General features: G+C 40.4%; 1 protein-coding gene and 1 long non-coding RNA gene across 3 annotated transcripts; one reads left to right on the top strand and one right to left on the bottom strand.

The window, feature by feature from the left end:
• Positions 1 to 266: 266 nt before the first annotated feature.
• dmbx1b (diencephalon/mesencephalon homeobox 1b) lies at positions 267 to 4,353 on the bottom strand. 2 transcript variants are annotated; one of them, XM_007887042.1, is made up of 4 exons: positions 4,200 to 4,353; positions 3,450 to 3,664; positions 2,521 to 2,878; positions 267 to 673 (listed from the first exon to the last, which is right to left on the bottom strand). In XM_007887042.1, the coding sequence occupies exons 1-4, from the start codon at positions 4,351 to 4,353 to the stop codon at positions 267 to 269; spliced, it is 1,134 nt and encodes a 377-aa protein (XP_007885233.1). The 2 variants fall into 2 exon arrangements, with proteins under 2 accessions (XP_007885233.1, XP_007885234.1); XM_007887043.1 differs by having other exon boundaries at positions 3,450 to 3,628.
• A 14,158-nt stretch (positions 4,354 to 18,511) lies between these two features.
• On the top strand, positions 18,512 to 21,036 carry LOC103174598. Its single transcript, XR_487359.2, has 3 exons — positions 18,512 to 18,687; positions 18,799 to 18,974; positions 20,873 to 21,036. It is a non-coding gene; the product is annotated as an uncharacterized LOC103174598 (long non-coding RNA).
• The last annotated feature ends 1,266 nt before the right edge of the window (positions 21,037 to 22,302 follow it).

Below are 22,302 nucleotides of genomic sequence, written 5' to 3'. Positions count from 1 at the left end.
ATTCCCTGTGCAAACACAACATTTGGTCTGCCTGACTCTTCTATTGAATACAGGGAATAGCTATGCAATCAAATACATTTTCTGCGTGTGTATTTTTTAAACGTTGTTGGTTCTTTTTAAAAAAAAGTGTCAACATTTAACTGTGTGGGGCCTGAACTGAAAATCAATGACGCGAGTGTGAGATGTAGGCAAGTGAGTGTTCATTCAAATCCAACGCAGCGCCTCCTACTGGTGGCTGTGGAGCCCAGTCGCTGTCAAGCAGCAGGTCAGTTGGGCAGGCTGTCAAGTCCCAGGGAGGCTGCGTGCTGCTTGGCTCGGAGCCGCAGGTTCTCGATGCTCGTGGTTTTGCTGTTGAGGTTGGGCAGGGTGCTGGAAGCTTGCAGGATAGGGCTGGACCAAACTTGCTGAGCGTGCGACAGGGACTGGTAGTAGGACTGGCAATGGAGAGAGCTGATGGGAGCCATGTTCATGTTCATGCCCAGGTAAGGCATGGCCGGTGGGGTCCCCATGTCGAAGGAAGAGTAGTGGACGAGGTTGTTGGTGGCCGCCATGTGCTGGCGAAACTGCTCCTGGAGTCGGAAGAGACTCAGGGGAGACGAGGAGTAGGAGTGGGTTTGCACCATGTTACTGCCGCTGCTGGATGCAGGTGTTCCTACTGTGGTGTTTGGCGAATCTGTATTTTTTTAATAAAGAAAGATAGAAATAATTATTTGGTCACTCAATCCAGCGCTGTTTGAGGGACATTGCTGTGCACAATTGGCTGCTGCATTTTGCCCACAAAATATACAGTCAATTCACTTTACAGTATATTCTGTGAAATACTTCCAGACATCTCAACGATGTGATAAGGTGCTATATCAAATTCAAGGATTATTTATCGGGGACACATCGTGTATATGTTACGGTCAGGAGGATTTTAATTTTTCTGGTGTCGCGGTTCGATTTGATCAAAACTAAAATCATGGCAAATCCGTTTTTCCTATGAATTTCCAAATTCCCAGACGTTGCTCGAAATAACATTCCAAATTGTCAACGTTAATTAGGACCAGAATAGTCTGCCCCCACCCCCATATAACAAATAGCAGGGTTTGTTATTTAGATTTACCGGTATTTGTCTGTAAAAGGTGCGTGGCCTTACACACTCAGAGAATGCTAAATACTGTACTTGACCTTTAGTGCACATTGTGCAGATTGATGCTCTGACAACCACTATTGTTCCGCCAATTGAAGGGTTCTTCCCACCATCTTTGTTGAAAGAGCGGGTGTAATTCCTTTACTGCTGTAATCCCCCCCCCCCCCCCACTCCCACCACTCCCCTGAAGGATGCAGGGCACTTCCCTGCCTAAACTATTCAGAGGACTGAGGTTTTCCTCATCCTTCCCGTGAATCCTGAAGGTGGAGGGCGATTCTCTTGCTCTCTCGTTGAGAAGAATGGGGCTTAATCTTAGCCCTGATCCTCATTTTTAACCCTACACCTATCAGAGTGAGAAAGAGAGAGAGAAATAGAGAGAGATCCATCCTAAACATCTGTAACAGCTTGAAACCCATTTCCTTAAGCAAAGTCAGGTTTCTCTGGGACAATGTCACCAATCTCTCCGTCAGGTAAAGAACTCTTCATTTACCATTTGACAGCTGGACAAAAATGGTCACATTCTAAGAAGTTCAGGAAACTTAGACGATAGAGTGTTTTGAGGAACAGGAAATGATAAAAAATTCAGCTAGGTTTTCAGCTAGACACAGGTAGGATCAGCCAGACACAGGTAGGATCAGCCAGACACAGGTAGGATCAGCCAGACACAGGTAGGATCTGGAGCATCAAAGAAGAATATCACTGAAACCTAAATCAAAGTTTTCACCAGCGAAAGGGTTTTTAAATGGTTCCACTCTAAGTTCCTTAGTGACCTGCAATTAATTCAAACACTCCTCTTGTAAATGCACCTGGTGACCACAGAATCACATTAGCTTGTAGTCAAACAAAGGCCTCCTCAGCACTGACAGAATCCTGGTTTCATTCATCTGTGTTTGAAACCCGATGAGCTGTCAGAAAACTAATCACTGGAAATATGATCTTTATCTGATCAAAACCAATCTGACACCGACGCCAGGCGATTGAGTGGAAAATCCTATCCAAACTTCCCCCCCACCCAACTTCCTTTAGAGGGCTGTTTAACTATTGAAGTGCCAATCTTTTCAAATGTTTGCCCACGAGAGACTAACAGAGGCTGTGGGTTGGAACAACGCAGCACAAATTCCAGAGATGCAGTGATCCAACTGGAATGCACTAAGATGGATCAATATTGTTTCCGGGCTTTTGATGGTCTCAGAGTCTGACTCACATTAACCACTCCTCAAGGTCGGGTATTATTCTCCTGCTCATTTTCTTTACTATTTCCTTATTTTTGTGTTCCTCGTGTCAAGCTGGCTCAGTTGGTGACCCTCTAACCTCTGGGTCAGAAGTCCCAGCTCAAACACAGGTTGAATCATTGCACATGCAGTTTGTTTCCGATCTTCTGAACCTACCTGATTTGGGGCTGCCACGTTTACAGGTTGCTGACTTGCTTTCGGGGCTGATGTTTTTTTCATGCTTTAATTCATCTGTTGGCGACTTAAACTCTCGCTCCCTATCGATCTGTTCCTCCGCTGACGACTCACTGTCTGATTGCTCTGCCGAGGTGACGTTCAACTCAACGTGGCTGGGTTCGCTCCTGGGTTGGCTGTGCCCCTCGATGGCTTCTGAGCAGGTTTGGGTTTCAGTGGCCGGTTTCTCAGATTTAGCTTCATCCTGGCTCATTTCAGCGTCTTTCTGCTTCTGGAGCTGCTCTTTCTGCAGGCTACGTTGCTTCTTTCGGAACTTGGCGCGTCTGTTTTTAAACCACACCTAAATTATACAGCAAACGGAATGACAGGAGTGAGCTGACGATTTGGTTCTTATTGTGTCAATATCAATAAATAATAATAATCCTTGCATTTGATACAGCGCCTTATCCCGTCTTTGAGACGCCTCGATGATATATTATGAATAGATAGCTTAACTTAGATAGGTAGGACATATTAGAAAACTCGCTAAACAGATAACAACAACAACAAGATTATATTTGTATAGCACCTTTCACGTCGGGAGGACGTCCCAAGGCACTGGATAAGGATATCGATAGCATAGAACAATAGATTATGGATTGATAGACAGACAGATGGATTATTGACATACCAACCACATTGTGCTTCACCCCACTCCTTCCCTTGCCTCCTTCAAGGCCCGTCTCAAGACCCTCCTCTTCGACCATGCCTTGAGTCACCCTCCTACCCCTGCCCTCCCTGCACTGCGTAAGTGTAATTTATTGCTGTTGATATAGCTAGAGAGGATTGTAGATAGCTGGTCTGAGGACCAAACAGAAGTCCTTGACATAGGTTGTATGTTTGTGTGTGTGTGGGCGGGGGGGTTCATGTACCTGCACTCTAGCTTCAGGCAGGTTAGTGCACATGGCCAGCCTCTCCCTCATCACCACATCTGGATAGTGAGTTTTCTGGAAAGTCTTCTCGAGGGCTTCCAACTGTTGGGCAGTGAAGGCTGTCCGACTTCGACGCTGCTTACGGTGCTGGGAACCGTACCTCGCCTCGAGGATAATGTCTTGAAATGCACAGCCGTTGGAAAGGAAAAACACATCTAGTTTAATTATTGGGAAAACAAAAACCTCGCTTCTGGGAACGCGTTTGTCTATGCATGTCATTTTCCCCTGCAAATCATTTGCTATTTGGCTCCCATTTCTGTTACTCTTACTCCTGTTGCCATTATTCCAACCCAAACTGTGATATTTAGTGTGTTGCTGGAGCTTTCACAGCCAATTTCTTGCAAGTCACCCTGGCTGGAGTGAAACACACGTTTGTGCGCCTTCTTGGCTCTTGTTGTGAACATCACTGCCACCAATCAGGCTTAAGTGAGATTGATACAAGGCCCCAGCTCTTAAAAACACACTGTTATTGACCATTTAACATTTCATTCAAAATATTCTACAAAATATTCGGAAAAGATGTCAATGCTAATATGAATTTTGGCTGCAACAGTTTGAGATTAAAAAGAAATATTGATGTTCGGAGTTATTCATTTAAAATGTCGATTTCGCAATAACCTAAACAAAGTGAGTTTAGAATAAGAATAATAATCCGATGTACAGAGTTGAAAAGTGCTGTAAGTATCTTACCAGCGAGTCTCTCGGCCAGGGTCAGGGCATGGACAGATGGTCTGTAATCAGGAGCATGCTGAGCTTGTTGTGCTGCCTGCTGGTGCAGATTGTACATTGCGCTCAGAGAGTTCATAGCATGAAGAGAGTAACCATTGACTCCATAGTGCTGCATGGCTCCAAGCCCTGGAAGACATGGCAAATGTAAAAGGATGTCAACAATGGAATAGCATATTGGATTGGGTGTGTTAATAGACTTAATCGTATATACTTGACCCTCCTTCCCCTCTTTTCCCCTCTTTCAAGTGCTCTGCGAGCTACCCAGCGTGAGGGGCGCTTTATAAATGATGTTCTACATCACAACTGATGATCTTCCTCTTCGACCGCGCTTACAGTCACCTCTCACTCCGCCACCTGCCACCCTCCAGCTCGCCGTCAAGCTCCGCCACCGTTAAGCGCTCCGAGACGCTGTCCCACGAGTGAAGGACTCTTCCCCTCTCTCTCTCTCTCTCTCTCTCTCCCTCTCTCTCTCTCTCTATATATATATATCAAAGAACTTCCTATAAATGGACTGAAAGCAGTTTTACAAAGTGAGTTCAATTGTTTATGTCCGAGGAACATACTAATGATTGGCTACAACTTGTCGATGAAAAAAAATAAGAGTATGACCCAGTTAATACTTTTTCAAAACATAGGTCCTTTTTACTCAGCAGTCAGACTAGTTCAAGGTGCCAACTCCATGTAAATGAACAAAGCTGCTTTGAGAAGTATACAAGTCAAACCTGTAACCTAGATTATCAAAACATCTCAAGTGCAGGTTGAGACTGAAAATTGGGAAGTCTCCGAGGAAGAGATAACTATTAAATTGAAGTACAGACACAACCTTAGGCAAGTTTCCTTATTCCACACGCCTTATAATAATCCCTCCAAAACAATAATAAATTGGTCATTTTCAATCCACGACTGTTTGTGGGACATTGCTGTGTGCAATTGGCTGCCGCGTTCGCCCACAAATATACAGTCAATTTACTTTACAGTCCATTCTGTGAAGCGCTTTGAGACATCTAGAAGACATGAAAAGCGCTATATCAAATGCAAGGATTATTATTATTATTATGATGGACATTGTGCAGAGAGAAAGAGGGCAGTGTGGAGCTGGTTAAACACTGCACAGTTTACAACAAACTATGTTAAACTTATTATTAGGGTTCAGTTTCCCAGGAGGGCATAGACCAGTTTTGGAAGGTAATGATAATCTGGGCATTTTGTTGCACTGAAGTGCTGGGCTTTGGACTTCATGATCACAGCTCTGTCATTGACCATTGACAAAGTCTGGAGGACTTCATGTTACACAGAGGAAATGCGACCAACAATTGGAAAACAAATATATAAAAAACTGTCTTTAAACAAAAATCAAAAATGTTATGATCCACTGGATACTGTAAGATGACAGGAGCGAGTGGCCTTTGAGCTGAATGTCACACACAAATTTGAGGGATAATATTTTGAATGAACGTGAACATTATAATATTTGTCCAACAATTGATTAATTTATTGCTAATTCAAAGTTGCAAAGTCTCTCTTTGCTGGAATTCCCTGCACTCCACTGTGAGAGCAGACGGGCCAGCTCCAATTCACAATTAATCAGGAAATTTGGGGTAAAATAAATCTCCTTGAAGAGTGTGTTTGAAATCAGAAAGCTTTGCTGCAACCATCCCTTCAGGCTTTAAGAATATTTGTTTCAGTGATCACTGATAATATGCGTTTTTTTTTCTCGCGTTTTAGTTGCTTTCAAAAATACATAAATCAATTATAGAAAAGAACCTAGACAGCATTTTTTAAATTACAAATGCATTTGTCAAACAAAGGCTCTGTTTTTCAGGCTGTCGAATTCTGCTTACAGTGCTTGAAATAATCTTTATATTTCATTAAGCAGCCAAATATGTTGCACTCGCCCAGTGGCTGTATTGATGGGTCTCATTTGAGGCCAGCGGGAAACAGGACTCTCTTATTGCCATTCAGTTGGCATAGTCTTATAGCCAATAGTACTAATAGGCCGAGGATAGGGAGGGATTCAGATAGTTTAGCTTTGTTCACTATCAAGTGGGTCTCCATTATAGTAGTTTGAGATTAGGAGTTTCTTCTTTGTTTCACTGTTATCATTTTAAAATGACTTGACCTCTTTAAGTCTGCAATTTCACTTTATTTTTCATATTTGACTCTCACTCAGTTGTTTTGAATCGAACCATAAAGCACAGAGGTAGGTATTGAATATTAGTTATTTAACATTATCGCCTCACGCCAAGGCTATACACGAAGAGAAATATCAATCAGACTCTGCTGCTGGAAGCAATATTGTTGTGATTCCAACAGTATAAAGATGGTATAGGTTGCTCAGGTGGTTTATATAGAAAGTAGAAATACCTGCACAGGAATTAGAAGCTATAATCTAATGGGAGTTTCAGGTGGTTTAATAATGGATACCTAGGATGATTGTGAAACTCTAAGGTAATTATGAGTCTGAACTTGTTTATAAGGAGAGTAATGAGTACCTGTAAGTGATTACAAGACAGTAATCTCATTTATGCCATGCTCTGCGGAAGCAAACTTTAAGTGGTTTCCTGATCTCATCTGAACTCAAAAATGAAATTAATCTTTGAAAACCCTTCAAGGTATTTTTCTAAATAAAATGTACACTCTGTAGAGACATTTTTTGTTGTCTTTTCTCTTTGCTTGTGACAGATTTTATACTGGATGTCAATGCCAGTGTGATAACATCTTTACTGAACAATGATTGATTTGTTCCAAGAAAATATCCATCTGTATATCAATATAATAATAATATAATCCTTGCATTTGATACAGCGCTATTTATCAGGTCTTTGAGACAACTCAAAGCGCTTCACAGAATAGACTGTAAAATGAATTGACTGTATATTTGTGGGCGAAATGCGGCAGCCAATTGCGCACAGCAATGTCCCACAAACCGTTGTGGATTGAGTGACCAATTCATCCCTTTTTTTAAGGAATTATTACCTCTGGAAAAGCGATAAAATGATTATCTAAAATAAAGTGACTAGAGTCCTCAATTTGACAGAAGTAATTCATTGCCACTATGTAGGATGTTTATTTCAGACATTATATAGTTTGAATAAACATGTGAACAATTATTAATAAGAATCAACTTCTCAGCAAAATTGATTTCTATGGCAACTGACTCCGATGCAATTGGAGATTATATGATTATATATAGAATGAGTTGATCAAGTAATTTGAAGGATATATGGGCTTCTATGCTGCTAGGGAGAGGGGTAACAGACCTGAATTCAATGTGGAGAAGTGAGGATATATCAGTGTTTCAGACCTATCAGCTCTTCTCACCTAGAGAAGAGAGTAAAATGCTCTTTTTCCATTAGAGGATCGCAGACAAATCTTTAGGTATGTCCAATAACAGTTTGTAGGTGCATTATACCTCTTATAGATTATCTGAACACAGATGTACATCTACTTGATGAATCTCAAAGAATGATGATGTTCTTCTACAAGTGTACTTAGAACTCAACCCATCACCACAAATCGCACATTTTGAGGACATATGGGTTGCAAATGATCTTTTTGAAAGTACACTGACATTTCTTACAAATACAGCCAATTTGCCATGTCAACTCAGATTGATCAGGCAAGATCTCTCCCTCCGTAATTCTGTCATTTGTTAGATTATGTTCATACATTTACTCTTTCATTTTGCTTCTGATTTATCAATTCAACTTGCTTTGAGATATTAAGGTGAGGCTATTGCAGTTGTAGTTTTCAGGCTGGCTCTGTCACCATCTTGAAACACATTCACCTGTTTCCAAAATCTGTCAGAACCTCCCTATCATTTGTCCATTCCCTCAAAATATCAGTGTGTCACAAATCTCCTCCTTTGTCTCTTGAACTGCCTTCAAGTTTATTGTTTTTCATATAAGTGTACAACTACAAATCATAGCAACACAATATCCAAAAGTATATCATCCCAGCACAATATCGAAATATAGTTAGGCAACATCCCAATATATGACTAAGTTACATCTTAATGTGAAAACATATATTTCCTAGCAATCACACTATAAAATTACATATCCCCACCACTAGAACCATAAACTGTTTAATTTTTATATTGAACACTGTTGATGCCAAAGATCCTTATCATTACAATTCATTATTATAGATTGAATGCTGTAGGTCAATTGAAAGCAGGATAAATGTAATATGACCATTTGTCTGTTAGTGTAACCAAGGCCAGAGCTGTTTGAACATTGTGCTGTAGGGTTAATATGAGTCACACTCATTATTACAATGAAATATGCACCAATAGCAGAAAGTCTCAAGAAATCCATGTGTGAGATTTTACATATGAAATTAAATAATTAGATAACTTACCGCTCAATATTTGTCACTGAAATAAAAAATTGAGTTCAGATTATCCTGACATAATGTATTTATAATATATATAATACATACATACATATATATAAAGTATATATGTGTGTATGTGTTTGGTTAAACTTTGTATTATTTTCTCTTTATTTACAGGAACAATTAAAAACGACAGACTGCAAGATGCATTCAAATGAATAACAATTTATTATGTTGTGTGTAACTGGTGTACCTATTTGATGTACATTGCTCCCACTTTTGTCTTGAGTGTATCTTGAGTGTCCTTCTAGGCATTTCACCAGATGAAGCAGTAGCACTGGTGGATGGCTCCACAGTCAACTCGGGATAAGCAGGGGAATACAGAAAGCTTGCTGTAACTGAAACTATTTCTGATGGACCTGCGTCAGAGTCAGGTGCCTCTGATGATGTGGTTGCTGTGGGCTATGTCCTCAGAAGGAATTCCTATTGCTATTTATGTAGAACAATGTAATGGTAGAGAAGTGTTATTGACATGACTGCCAACTGATTACACCTGTATTATCCTTTCTATGGCACTGATGAAGTAAGTCTCTGGTGGAGGATTAACTCCTCATGAAATGTGTGGGCAAAGAACAGTGAGCGTCTAAGAGTTTTGGAAGCTCCTGTCATGGTTGTCTGGAACTTTCTCGAAGAGGGTTAAAGCCATCAATGCATCATGCAATTTTAACCTCAATACCTTGATAGCAGGAGTGTAAGGCATTTATGTGGAATGCTCCTACTCTGACTTTGTTTTGTGGTAAGTGAGATCTGCATTGCAGATGCTGTTACCTTGTCCTTAAGAAAATAGTGCAACCATTGAGAAACAAGCCAATGAATGTTTGTCTCCAAGACATGTTGTGGGACAGAACTTGCTAGGCCTCAGCCCTGCATCAGCAGCCCTGCCCCCAGCCACCGCTAACCCTTCTCGCTAGTGCTCAATGCTTCAAACCGGGCTTCCTCAGCAATATCAGAACCTCCAATAGTGTTGGTATGTGCTTCAATTAGGGTGTTGACAATTTAAATTTGTGTGTGTGGCACTTTTTTTCTGTGATAGATGCTCCATTGGATTCTCCTGTGAAGAAAGCAGATGGCACCTTATCAATGCAATTGTACATGTGTCCACTTGGCTACTGAATTGCTTTCCTACACTGCCCTAACACACTCGCAATCCTGTCATTACATGTAACTGGTGTGCTTGAGCAGTTGCTGTGTGTGAATATAGTCTTGTATATAATTCAAATCCGGATAACACGGTACCTGCCACAGCAAGGTCACCTTTCTCCATTCCTTCCCGAACCAGTTATATTGTGTTTTACGCTCCTCTTTTGCTTCCTAAATAATATGAGAACGTCTATGGTGCCGGTGCTTGATCCTTATAAGACATCAGTAGTTTGATATGCGCGGTAGCCACCTATTGCCATTTTTGCCTTGTGATGCATTATTTGTCCACATAAGAACAACAGTGATTTGAGATACAGTGAATTGACACATGCAAACTTCTAATGTTGGATGTTCACTCTCACCTAATAACAAGTTCATTTTAATTTGCTACAATCCTGCCATTTCAAATTTCTTACATTAACGTCTTGATTATTGCTATTATTTTTCTCTCAGTACAGTTTTTTCATGACGCGTTGTTGACAACTTAAACTTTCCCTAACATGCATATATGTACACTGTTGTCCCACTGCAAAACAATGTTTAGCTTTTACCTTGGTCCTTTTCTTTAGCTTGTGCAGGTTCATCATTTCTCCTGCCAGGTCCTCCAAATAGTCCACAGAGGGTTGGTGTTGCCAATCGCGTAGTATTCCGCTTGGTGCCTCCTTTGTTTGGTGGGTGAAGGATGGGTTGAAGCTGACTTCTCCCATTTAAAAAAAAGTTATATCTATCGAGACTTCTGGGAACTCATTGATATTTCCAAATTTGAAACCCAGACACTTCATTGTTGAATCTCACAATTTGTAGTTATAGCTGTGAATTTTGTCGGTTGAAAATCAGTTCTTAGAGTCATGAAGTGTTCATTATTGAATGTTAGTCATCATTTCCTCATTTCCATAAATACTGTATCAACAAAATTACAATTCTCATAAACTGCATTTAAGAACAGCTGGTCCTAATCTGATTCCTATGCACAGTTTCCGAGTTAATTAATGAAGCAAAAAATAAAGACTGCCTATCACTTATTTAAAATAAACCAAAAAAGGAAACTCGGGCCAAAGGAAAGTTGAGGTGAAGCCTGATGAAAGCGACAGCAAGATTAACCCTATTTTTATATTTGTTTACGCTCATTTTCCGGCTCACCCGTATTTCAGTGAACCAATCTTAGCAACAATCTGTAATGTTTTATCATAACTTTTATTTCAGTCTAATTGGGCCTAAATTAGCTACTTCATCGAGACCATAGCTTAGCTTGATGGGACGAGGGAAAATGTTACGTTGGTTGCCCTTGGGTTGATATGATGCATGTTTTAGGACAAAGCAGAAGAAACTTCTTCGTGTCTCATCATTCTAGACTCGTCCTCAGAAGACTGAATGCTGACAGCGAGTGATATAATTGAGAAAGAGTTCCCAGTAATAATTACCCTCAAACTGAACTAAAAATTCAACATCAGATTAATAAAGGCCTCATTCACTTTACGGTACATTCCGTGAAGCGCTTTGAGACATCTCAAAGACGTGATAAGGCGCCATATGAAATGCAAGATTATTATTATGCATTAAAATGATTACAGATTTATTGAAAACTTATCGCAAGATAGGCCACTTTGCTCTTTTCTAGTCCTGTCCTCCGTGTGTTTTTCTAAACCCGTATTTGCTTCATTAAGTGGTTAACTTTATTAACCTTCATTCGAAAATGATGCGGCATTACTTCCTATTTCTTCCAGAGTGGAGTCATTAGAGATTAATCTTCCACTGCTTTATTGCATAAGAGCTGAGTGTACACCAGTGCGACACTATTGTATTACAAGTGAACAGAGACACGAGTATAAAGGAGCACAACATTGAGGTATAGAGAGCAGTGTAAGGAACACCAGTCTATTTAATCGATGCTTGTTTGCAAACTCTGGGTAAATGTGCAGCACCAAGTGGCATTTGCTATGAAGATCAATAGGAGTGAGATGAACACGCAGGAAATCCACTACTTTACAAAGCTTCCACGAAGTCTACCAGTCCCCCCCCCACCTCCAAAAAAAAAACTTTCTCTGATTTGTCCTCATTTAGCTTCTTTTTCCTTTCTCTCTGTCTCTCTCTCTCTCTCTCTCTCTCTAACTGGAAGTGACCTGCAGGGCGACTGCAGTGCTCCGGCAACAGTGTTATCTATTATTATCAAATTATCTGTAAGGAAAAAAGCCATTAATTATAAACCACGCGATTACAGGGAGGTAATTGGTATAATTATCTCCCTCCTCGTTAATGTTCTGTGACTGATGCGTTTTTTTTTTTGGTCGAATCTAATCAGCCGATTTGTTTCGTGTTAAGAGACATAAATCCGGTTAAACTCAAACTTTAATTGCATAATTACTGAAGGATATCTCTGTCTCTGCTCTATTGATATTGATTCACTCCGCACCTCCTCCCAACACTCGCGTTCATTCATAACAGCTCTCGAACTGCTGTTGGGTTCCTGCGACGCTGTGTTGGGTGACTGAGTGTTGCTGTGGTTATGTAACCTGGAGATGTCTGTACAGGCGCATTGCTAAATAAATGGTCTAATTTATAACATAACACCCCTCTAGATTACTGCAGCGCAGATCCGTGCCTTAAACTGCTTCTTTTTTTTTTATTGATTCAGTAAATCTGCATATAAATGTCGCCTTTGCTGTGCACCTCTCCTGGGATTCGAGAGACTGAGCAAATTTCCTCTAATCCCAGCAGTGAAATGCTGAACACCAGTGATGTCAAATAACTGTAATAGATTGTTAGAAGGGTTTCCGAACACGTTTCCCCCGGAATCGGGATGAGATCGGACGCGCGGGAGCATTCACACACCGAAAGTGTAATTCGGAGCGACTTATTATTAAACGCAGAGAAATCATTTTACTTCATTGTGTTCCCATTGGGGGTTAACAGTTCAGAGAGACGTGTAAAGGTGAGTAAATGATTAGCACTTTGTTTTTTTTTTCTTATTTACGATGCAAGAGGTGGATTGAAAGCCAAAGTAATCATGTGTGTATATTATATATATATAATATACATATATTATTATATATATAATATATATATATATAATATACATATATATAATATATATATAATATATATATATAATATATATATATAATATATATATAATATATATAATAATATACATATGTTATTATATATTATATATATAATATATATATAGTGGGTCTCTATATATGTGTGGCGGAGTATGGGATAAAGTGATTGATAGAGACAGCGGCTGAGTGTCAGAGGGAAGAGACACAGACACTGGATGGTTGTGGGTGGGATGAGAGGGACATTATTGAAGGCGAAAAGATGATGAAGATTTGTACTTGTTAACGCGTACACTTATTACTTTGACAACTACTATCCCGGGAATTGTTCTGACACCCAGATTGCCCAGGGAGGGAGCCAGGCACCGGGAGACACAAGCTGGACAGCAGGAGAGCTTCCCCAAGTTCATTTATATCACGACCCACATCCAAACCAACACAAAAATGCCTGCAGTTACTCCAAAAATTACCACCTTTCCCCCCCAAAAAAAATGAGGCGCACAGCTGGTATCAGAACCAATTAAAATCTGAATACTCGTTTTGATTTTTTTAAAAAAAAAACTGCTTCATGCTTTTGCTAAATACTTTGCAAAGAAAACAACGCCTTAATATTGAGTAAACATTGTGGAGCCTCGAAAACAATTAAGCTATTTTGTGACACGACCTCCTCTTTTCGTTGTAAACAGTCCTACAATCCCCTCCTCGGCCTCTGGAAACTGTAAGAACGATTAGTGCAATCATTAAACTGGATTTGGATTTGTCTTTTAAAGAAAAACGGTTTGTCCTTTTTTTAATACATTGTGGAGAAATTAAAATTATTATCCCCTCCTCCCCCCATCTACCCCCCACACACTTCTTATTCATTATGATCTATGTATGTCCATTATGTACCAGTTTCCCCCCCCCCCCCACCCCAGTTGTTCCTTTCGGTTCGGTGTTAAAAGTTTGGCACTTAAGGTCTCTATGCTGCGGGACATGATTATATATTTATTACTGTCATTTACATCTGCAAAGAAAATCTAACGGCAGCAATGATCTGGAACCAAATATACAGTATTCCTAATCGAACTGCATAAATCAAAGAGAGAGAGAGAGAGAGAGAGAGAGAGAGAGATAAATAGAAAAAGACGGTCAGAGGGACAGAGAGTAAGTAACACGTTTGTTTCTTACTCGGAACTCTCCTAAAAGCGACAAAAATGACAAGAGTTAATTTGCAATCGGTTGGGTTCGCCTTCCTGACCACAGTTTGAATGTACTGATGAGAAGCGCTTTCTCTCCTTCGATGGATCAGCAAATCCATTCGAGGATCTTCGGTCCAACTTTTTTTTGAAATAAAAAAATATATATTTATATGGTTTTTCATCTAATTCCTTGATTTAATATTCCCGCGTGCATTATGGATGGATCACTACCACAGTTGCATTTAAGCACCAAATATATATATACATATATAAATATTTTAGAAATAAATATATAATAGCATAAACTTATCAAGTTTTTTTTCCAAAAAAGGCACTTAATCGATTCCAATATATTTCCCATATTTTGTGCACCTAATTGGAACATTGGTAACTTTATTTTAAATAATTAAGTTGTGATAATTAAATAATTTCAGGTGTTGCTTCGGGGCAGACAATATTCAAATGTACTAATTATAGTTAATTGAGATGTTTCCTCGCTGTCATTGTACGCTAAAGACTATATAATTGTCGACAGTTGCTCCCAGTAAAATTCAAAGCAATTATACCCAAATGCAAAATTAAAGCCTCGTGCAAAAAAAACTTAATTATTTCTTAATTGTTGTTAATTATTAAATAAAGTCAAATGGGCCTTGATTACATGTTAAGACAAATATGAGTTGGAAAACGAAACCAGTTTTAAAATTGTGATTTATAGAATTGCACTTGAGTTGGGAGGATTTAATTCAAAATGCTCGGATTTATCATTTATATGGGCTCACGTGGTCCCTGGGTCTTTGTATATTGAGAAGAAACTAATTATTTATGGACACTTGCTAAACAGTTTTAAAAATTCAGTGAAATGAGATTTACAGCGGAGCCCAGGAATGTTGATTACCTCGACAGAGGCGATTCCTAAACATTTACTTTGCCACAAAGTAGGCCAGCGTTCAGCAGTCACCTCTGCATCGGGATCATTGCCGTAGGGGCGAGTTTGGCAAGATTTATTAGATATTCCTTAAAATATGCATCCTGATCCCCATTTGGCTCAGGACCTAATAGAAGTGGAAATAGCTTTCGACTGCAATGCGGTTCATTCATCATCCTATCTGACACCAGGTTGATTTTTCTCTCTTATTTGCCGATTTATATATATATATATATATATAAAAATTCATACCCAGAAGATACATCAGTTTTTGTCCTTCTCGAGAAACCTGCTTCGCTCTCTCTCTCTCTCTCTCTCTCTCTCGAATTTACTATCAGTTGTACTACCTCTATTCGGATCTTTCCGCACTCCTCATCATTCCTTAATCCAGATTCAAGTTTTCTCTGGTCATTTTCGTCCATCTGTGTATCTTACAGTACACATACCTGATCATTTCAGTGTATGTCTGCAGTTGTGAAGAACGTTCCTCTCTATTTATGTATGTCCACATCCACTCTCCACCCCCCCCATTCATTATGATCTGTGTAAGTCCTTTGTGTACAAAACATGTTGTATACTCTATTTATATATACTGTGGACACATATCTATGTATACTTATCTGGCCTATAGAAATATAGTAGGTACCCATTGTATAATAGGTACCGAACTGTAGAGGTACCAATGAGCATCAAATAAAACTAATGGAAGAATATTAAAATATTGAAAGCTTATTTATATACGGCATATTTGCATTCATGTTCGTCAATCTATTATCCCTCCCCCCCCCCCCCCCCCCCCACACACACACACCTCTTAAACTCTTTTGCGTCTCAACTATTTAGTCAATCTGATCATTCTATTTGTTACAAAAAATATCCTGGGTTAACTTTTTAATTTCCCTCTAGTCTCTCCCCCTGAATATAGTTTATTCATCCTGAAATTGTACCTCCATTCAAGTTACCCCCCCCCCCCCCGCCCCCTTCAGTGATTTATCACACTATTGCTCTTCTACTTGTTTTCTTCTCCCTGTAGCGAACCTGTCTGGTCATTGTGAAACACGCACATACATACGGTGGTGCGGTGTTAAACTAACACAATATAATTGGGACAACTTATTTCATGTATTGCTTCAATGCTTCGAGACACTTTAAGGACGCGCTCGAAATGAAACGCGGGCCCGTGTATCACCACAGAAGGTTTTAGCAGATAATTAAAGTTGGCAGCGAATACTGGTTTAAGGCTTCAGTGTTTGGAAGTAAAATTAGACACTCGGCGTTACCACCTTCATCAGAACATAGCCCCGCTTGGGCTTTCGGGGAAATGCTCTCATACCCTTTGCAATCTGAGCAGCAATTTTATTTATCTCCCCCCCGTTATCTGTCCCACAGACACACCTCTCTGATTAGAGAAAGCAAGAGAAATAGATGGATGGATATTTGGACACACGCAGACACAGTTGGAATAGCCTCCCACACATCTCCCCACGCCAGCACAGGGAGGAGAGTGCGCAACACATACGTGTTGCTATTCTACTGTAAGACCCTCACGCTCACTCTGCCGTCCCAACTTAGTTTTCCAAACTGTTTCCTCATTCAGGTGGGATATCAGCAGTACCAGGTCTTCGCTATTCCGCAAGCACTTGGAACCGACCGAGAAGCGGCTGAATCCATCAGTCTGGGAACACATCTGGCACTTCGACTAATCTGGTGCTGTGCTGTGCAGAGATCCCATTCATTAAACAACAACAGTATACCTGAACAAGTTGGGGCACATTAATAATCCAAGTGAATTCAACCTCGAGTCGCCAGCAAACCTTTGCAAACCTGGGGAGGTTTGGCTCGCACCGTTTTGGGACAGTTCAATCATCGATTTTTATCATCTCCCCAATCCCAGCAAAACATTTGGTTTTAAAGTCAGTGCCAACGCGGAGAGAGAGAGAGAGAGAGACACACACACACACACAAATTAAATTGTATTGGAACATTGTCATGGGGACATTACTTTGGGGGCTGCTACTGGCGGATGTCTAAAATCTATGTGAACTTTTATGCCACGATCTGAGCATAAAGTCGCATTACTTCTTGAATACATTCCGCGGCTCGAAAGTTCACATTGGATCTTTCTGGAGGAAAAAAAAACAGGCGCGTTTGTGCCGAGTACAAAAGCCTCTTTATATATAATCATGAGCAGAATTCCTGGTCTTTTAACAAAAAAACATACTTTTGTTTAAACGTAAATAATAAAAATATCCAGAGGCAGGATTTTTTTTTTTTTTTTTGGGGGGGGGGGGGGGGGGGGCGGTAAGGAAGATTGGAAAAAGACTTGTTTAAAAAAAAAATCTATTTGCAACTCGTCAACGAAAAAGCAAGTCATAAAGTCAGAAGCTTGGAATCACACTAAATTCTCACCAGTGGCTGCTCTCTGACTGTCAATGTGAAACCTCTCTGGTGCACAGGTTCCCCGACTTGAGGTGAATGGATGCACACAGTCGCTCTGGAGCGGAGAGTCACACTGTGGAGCGACTGACACCCATCCACTTGGTGTTAAATCTTCCAAGTCATCAGGTTGTCGGGATCACTCCCCCGATCGAAAACAGGATCGACGTCTCTCGGGCGCACCGGTGTGTGTGTGTGTGTGTGTGTGTGTGGGAGTGTGGGGGTGACGCCGAATTGTGACTGATATCGGTTGATAATTCAAGATTTTTAAGGACATTTCCCCCCACTCCCCCCCCCCCAAAAAAAAAAGGCAACTGCAAGACCTTACCCAACACGAGGCACTATTAGAACTGTAACGCGAGCGCACATTCAACTTAACTTCTCCAATGTGCAAAGCAGCGAATAAATCTGCCCAACACAGTGGGAAATATTATAAGAAACAACCGAATTATATGCGCATAAAAAACATTAGCTAGCTCGTATGTATCTATCTATCTATGTATCTCTGCATCAACCTCCATATACTCCGAAAGAATAGGATAAGAGAACGCAGAGCAGCTGCTACTTGAAGAAAAAATAGGCATTTATATTTTAAGAGTCAAACTCAGGCTTACCTTTCTGTGGCTGAACCTCTTTTTTTTTGCAGTGGCCCAAATAAGGCGGATTACACTCCGTTTGTGAGCTCCTCAACCACACGGGAGAGAGGATAAGACGGAATACTCAGTCGTTCAAGTAAGACGATGCTGCCTTGCCTTTTTTTTTGTGTGTGTGTGTGTGTGTGTGGTGTTGTTTTGCTTCCTCTGTCTTCAGACACCTCTCGCCTTTTCTTTCTGTCTTCTCTGTCTCTCTTTTCTGTTTCTCTTTCTCACTCTCTCTCTCTCTCTCTCTAACACACACACACACACCCACACACACACAACACACACACTTGCACAGGAAAGTTGTAGCCAATGACAGGGTAGGTTGCCATCTGCTGGGAAGCAGCCTGATGCAGGATTTTAAAACACACTCACTGGCGTGTTTCAGGAGCCGAGAGCAAGTCTGCAAGATTTCAGTGGTCCTTCAGTCTGTCAATCAAAATATGCCCTTTTCTCTCTCTCGCTCTCTTTCTCTCTCTCTCTCTTCCCCCTTCTCACTTCTGCACAAACTTCTAGCTCAACAATCTGCGTCACACTCCCCATCCACACAGCTCAAAACAGCTTCAAACATCATTAAAACACATTCAGGAATCTCTACTCTAATATGTTTTGACACAACAGGAGCATTTTGCCCCCCTTTTCCTGACAGAACCAAATTGCATTAGTATTTAAGTGGGTAGCACCTACTGTATATGAATTGAATATATATATATATTTTTGCTGGAGCTATTTTTTTTGGTACAGAGTTGACTAACTCAACCGTTGATTTTATTTGCTTTTCAGATTTGTCATGCTTTTCGCAGCAGAATGGACGGCTCTAACTCTCTGGATATTGCTAATAGAGCCCAGGGTTCTTCCCATACAATCTCTCCCAGCCCTGACGGCTTAAGATGGGATTGGGGCAACACGACGCCATTCCACACACCAAAAAAAAAAACCCTGCCTTAAAATGACTACTGGTAAGAGGATTAAAACAATAATGCCCGTCTCTTCTTGATGTGTTAGATACCGTCTACCTCCAATAGTATTAAAAAAAACTTTACAGTCTATACTATACAGTGTATACCTTTTAATGCTTAAAGCAAATCTCTAAAACGAGGAAGAGCTGTAACCAGTTTCTAGTCAGTTTGTTTGACTGCTAGTTGTCATTGGTGGTGCTTCTATTTCATTTGCACATCTAACTTTGGTCAACTTGGCATTGTTTCGGTCTTGTGTTTATGCCCTTGTTTCCCTACTTTTGTTTTTGCACACCTTTTCTTCCAGGACTCGCTTGTCTCCGGGCTGCTGCTGTTGTTTGGAAGGCCTCTCTCCCAAACACTGGCTGCCTATATGTTTTAAGTTTCCACCCAGCAAGGCTTGCCTTGTCTCATGCCAACTGCGGGTCTACAGAATGAAAAGGGATTAACTTGTGAACTGCTGAAAGTAGAGACTTAAATGGGCGCAAAATCTCTCAAATGAGTCATTGTGGGCGCCGTTCTAAAGCAATTAAAGCGAGAATAAATTCCTCTCAGCTTTTCCTTAAAGCTAGCTTTCAGTGGGGCTTAACGCAGACTAACGTCCAGTCCATCAGAAGATTTCAAGTAAAATATTAAGAAGGGCTGTTTTCTCTCTCTGGTCCTTCTTCCATGCACCGTGTCTTTTCATTTTATTTCAGAACTCCACAAAACTCTCCTTTCTGTTTTACAAGTTTTTTTTTTACGCCTCGTCTTCCTTCCTTACTTCCTTCACACCCTTTTCTTTCTCCATCCCTCCCCTCCATCCCTCCCTCCCTCCCCTCCCTCCATCCCCCATTAACACGAAATACCCGGACAGTCCTCAGTTCAAGCTAAATAGGAAGGTGGTGATATTTCCCTGAGCGATAGGTAATCAATACGTGAGAAAAGGAAGAGGGAGTGAGTGAGACACACACAGAGAGAGAGAGAGAGAGAGAGAGAGAGAGAGAAGGAATGACTTGGATCATTTCAGAGTTAGATAACCAACCCACCGCCTCCCTCCCTGGTCTCCCCTAAAACAACTTAACATCAGAGAGTGGGGGGGGGAAGAAGCGTTTGGAGTGTCAGCTAATTAATAGATCTAATCACTTTTACTTCATGAATACATTACATTTCCAGCCCCTTTTGCTCTTTTCTACTTTCTTTTTGCATCTAACCCGTCCAAGGGTACCCAACAGCTGCTCATTTAAAGGCAATTAATCATTTTGATGTATCGTTTAAAATTGACTGGTTCCTGGGGACCTTTTCTGACAAGAATAACAAAGCAATTTGCCAGCAGCCATCTCCACGACATGTTATTAGCGCTGGCTTCATCTGAGCAGGGCTGTGAGAGAATTAGGCAGCAGTCTGTGTGAATAGACCTACCTGTTAGTGACGATCTCCTTTCCCTGTACCTGTACTTCACACGCGGACCAAAAGAAAATCGTTTTATTGATGACAAGAGCCGCCAATTCTCCTTTTAATCTCGCTTAAGAAAGTTTTAGGTGACTGGAATGTCATTTTCTTTCATTTTTTTTTAAACGAAACAAAACAAAAAAAAAAAAAACCCCTCCACCGCCCAAAGAAGGAGTTTAAGGTGGTTTGAATGTCACGAAGAGAATGAACAGAAACGCTGCCCCTACATCACCGCCTTTATTCACATCACTTATTTTTTCTAATCATTGATTCTTAATTAAAACCGAGAGCACTTTATCTTGAGGTTTTGGAAACCAAATGACTGCAAAGCGGAAACAAACATCGAAGCCAAACGTGTTCGGCTTTTATCAGAGAGCTGAACGCGTGGGATTTCACAGATTGCGCGTTTTGTTACACTATTTTAAGTTCGAATTGTTGAAGATTATATGATATCCCATTTCTCTTTGCAGACTCTATTCCAGCGTCGTCCGCACAAGTTAAAGATCATTTTAATTGTCAAGTCTCAAACGTTATGCAGTCGTGGCAATGAGATTTAACATGCTGTACTGAAACTGTGGCGTGAACATATGCGCAACTTTTAATTGCCCATGAATAAAATATTTGATCAATACTATTGAACAGACATTTTTCACTTTTCACTAAAATAGACAAAATGATTTCTTCTGCTGAATTCCCAGTGTTCATTAATCGTTCTCTGAAACAACCGTGCCCTATGCCAAACCCTCTCGGTGTTTGCATTTGTTCTCGATTTTATTTTGTGTATCTAAACGAAAGTCTTTCCTTAACTCTGCATATCATCACAGTGAAGTGTGCATCTATTTTCCTACAAACCCCCCCCCCCCCCCCCCAGCAGTCATTACACTTGAAAGCAACTACCTGTGAAGTGCTTTGACACGTTTCGATATAATAAAGGGCTATATTCTTTATTTAACTGGCTCACTCATTAGTTGTTCTATTTCTGCAGCCCTGATAGCTTAAAAGTAAAATAATTTCATATTTTAAAACCCCGTCTCAAGAAAAGCCGAATAAGAATGGAGCAACTTCTGAAACTCGAATCGAGAAGGCGATATGGGGAATATTGGGGACATCGCAGGTGAGAAATAAAATAAAACTGTCCCACCCATTTACCGGGAATACAAATATGCACACAGATATCCCGCTTTTTGTAATTGTAACCCACCCGAATACCAATAAGAATAAGTAAACCCTATTTTTTTTTATTAAAAAAAAGTCTCACTTAAGATTTGCGGTTTGGAGACTTGGAAACAAAAAAAAATCAATGCAGTATTCCCCTGCTCCGGTTTGTAATCTGCTCATTCTTTACGCCTTTGAGGCGTTTTCTCCGGTGAACTTTTAGCTTTGCTCATATTAATACACTTTCAAACACCTTCATCGACCAAATGGTAGCAATGGATATATTTATCGGTATACTTATAGATGTAGGTGTATACATATACTGCACACATAAACGGCCCAAGCAGTAGCAATACAAACCTGATATGAACTGGCTCCTGGCAATATCCTGACAGACTCAAATTGCAATGACAGTATAGTCGGTTTTTGATCTGTGCAAATCTGATTATGTGCAACTTTTATTGGTCTTTTCCGTCCATCTCCAGCGTTGAATACAAGTGTTTCACACACAATGCGAACAATGCCATCGTTTTAATTAGTTTCAATTGAACTGTACGACATCAATCACACTGTACTCACATATGTGGGCCATCTTGACTCAAATAGCCTCATATATACAGTATCATGGCTTCGGAATCTTAAAAATGAACGAACCGGTTTCTCAATTGAGTTTTCTTTTTTTTAAAAAAAAACTATTTGGGATCCGCGATGCAGCCATAGAGAGAGAGAGGAGAGAGAGAGAGTA

Source organism: Callorhinchus milii, unplaced genomic scaffold, assembly GCF_018977255.1.
Source record: "Callorhinchus milii isolate IMCB2004 unplaced genomic scaffold, IMCB_Cmil_1.0 Scaffold5, whole genome shotgun sequence".
Classification (NCBI taxonomy): domain Eukaryota; kingdom Metazoa; phylum Chordata; class Chondrichthyes; order Chimaeriformes; family Callorhinchidae; genus Callorhinchus; species Callorhinchus milii.
The sequence above is the reverse complement of the archived record's forward strand: the minus strand, read 5'-3'. Positions and strand labels throughout refer to the sequence as shown.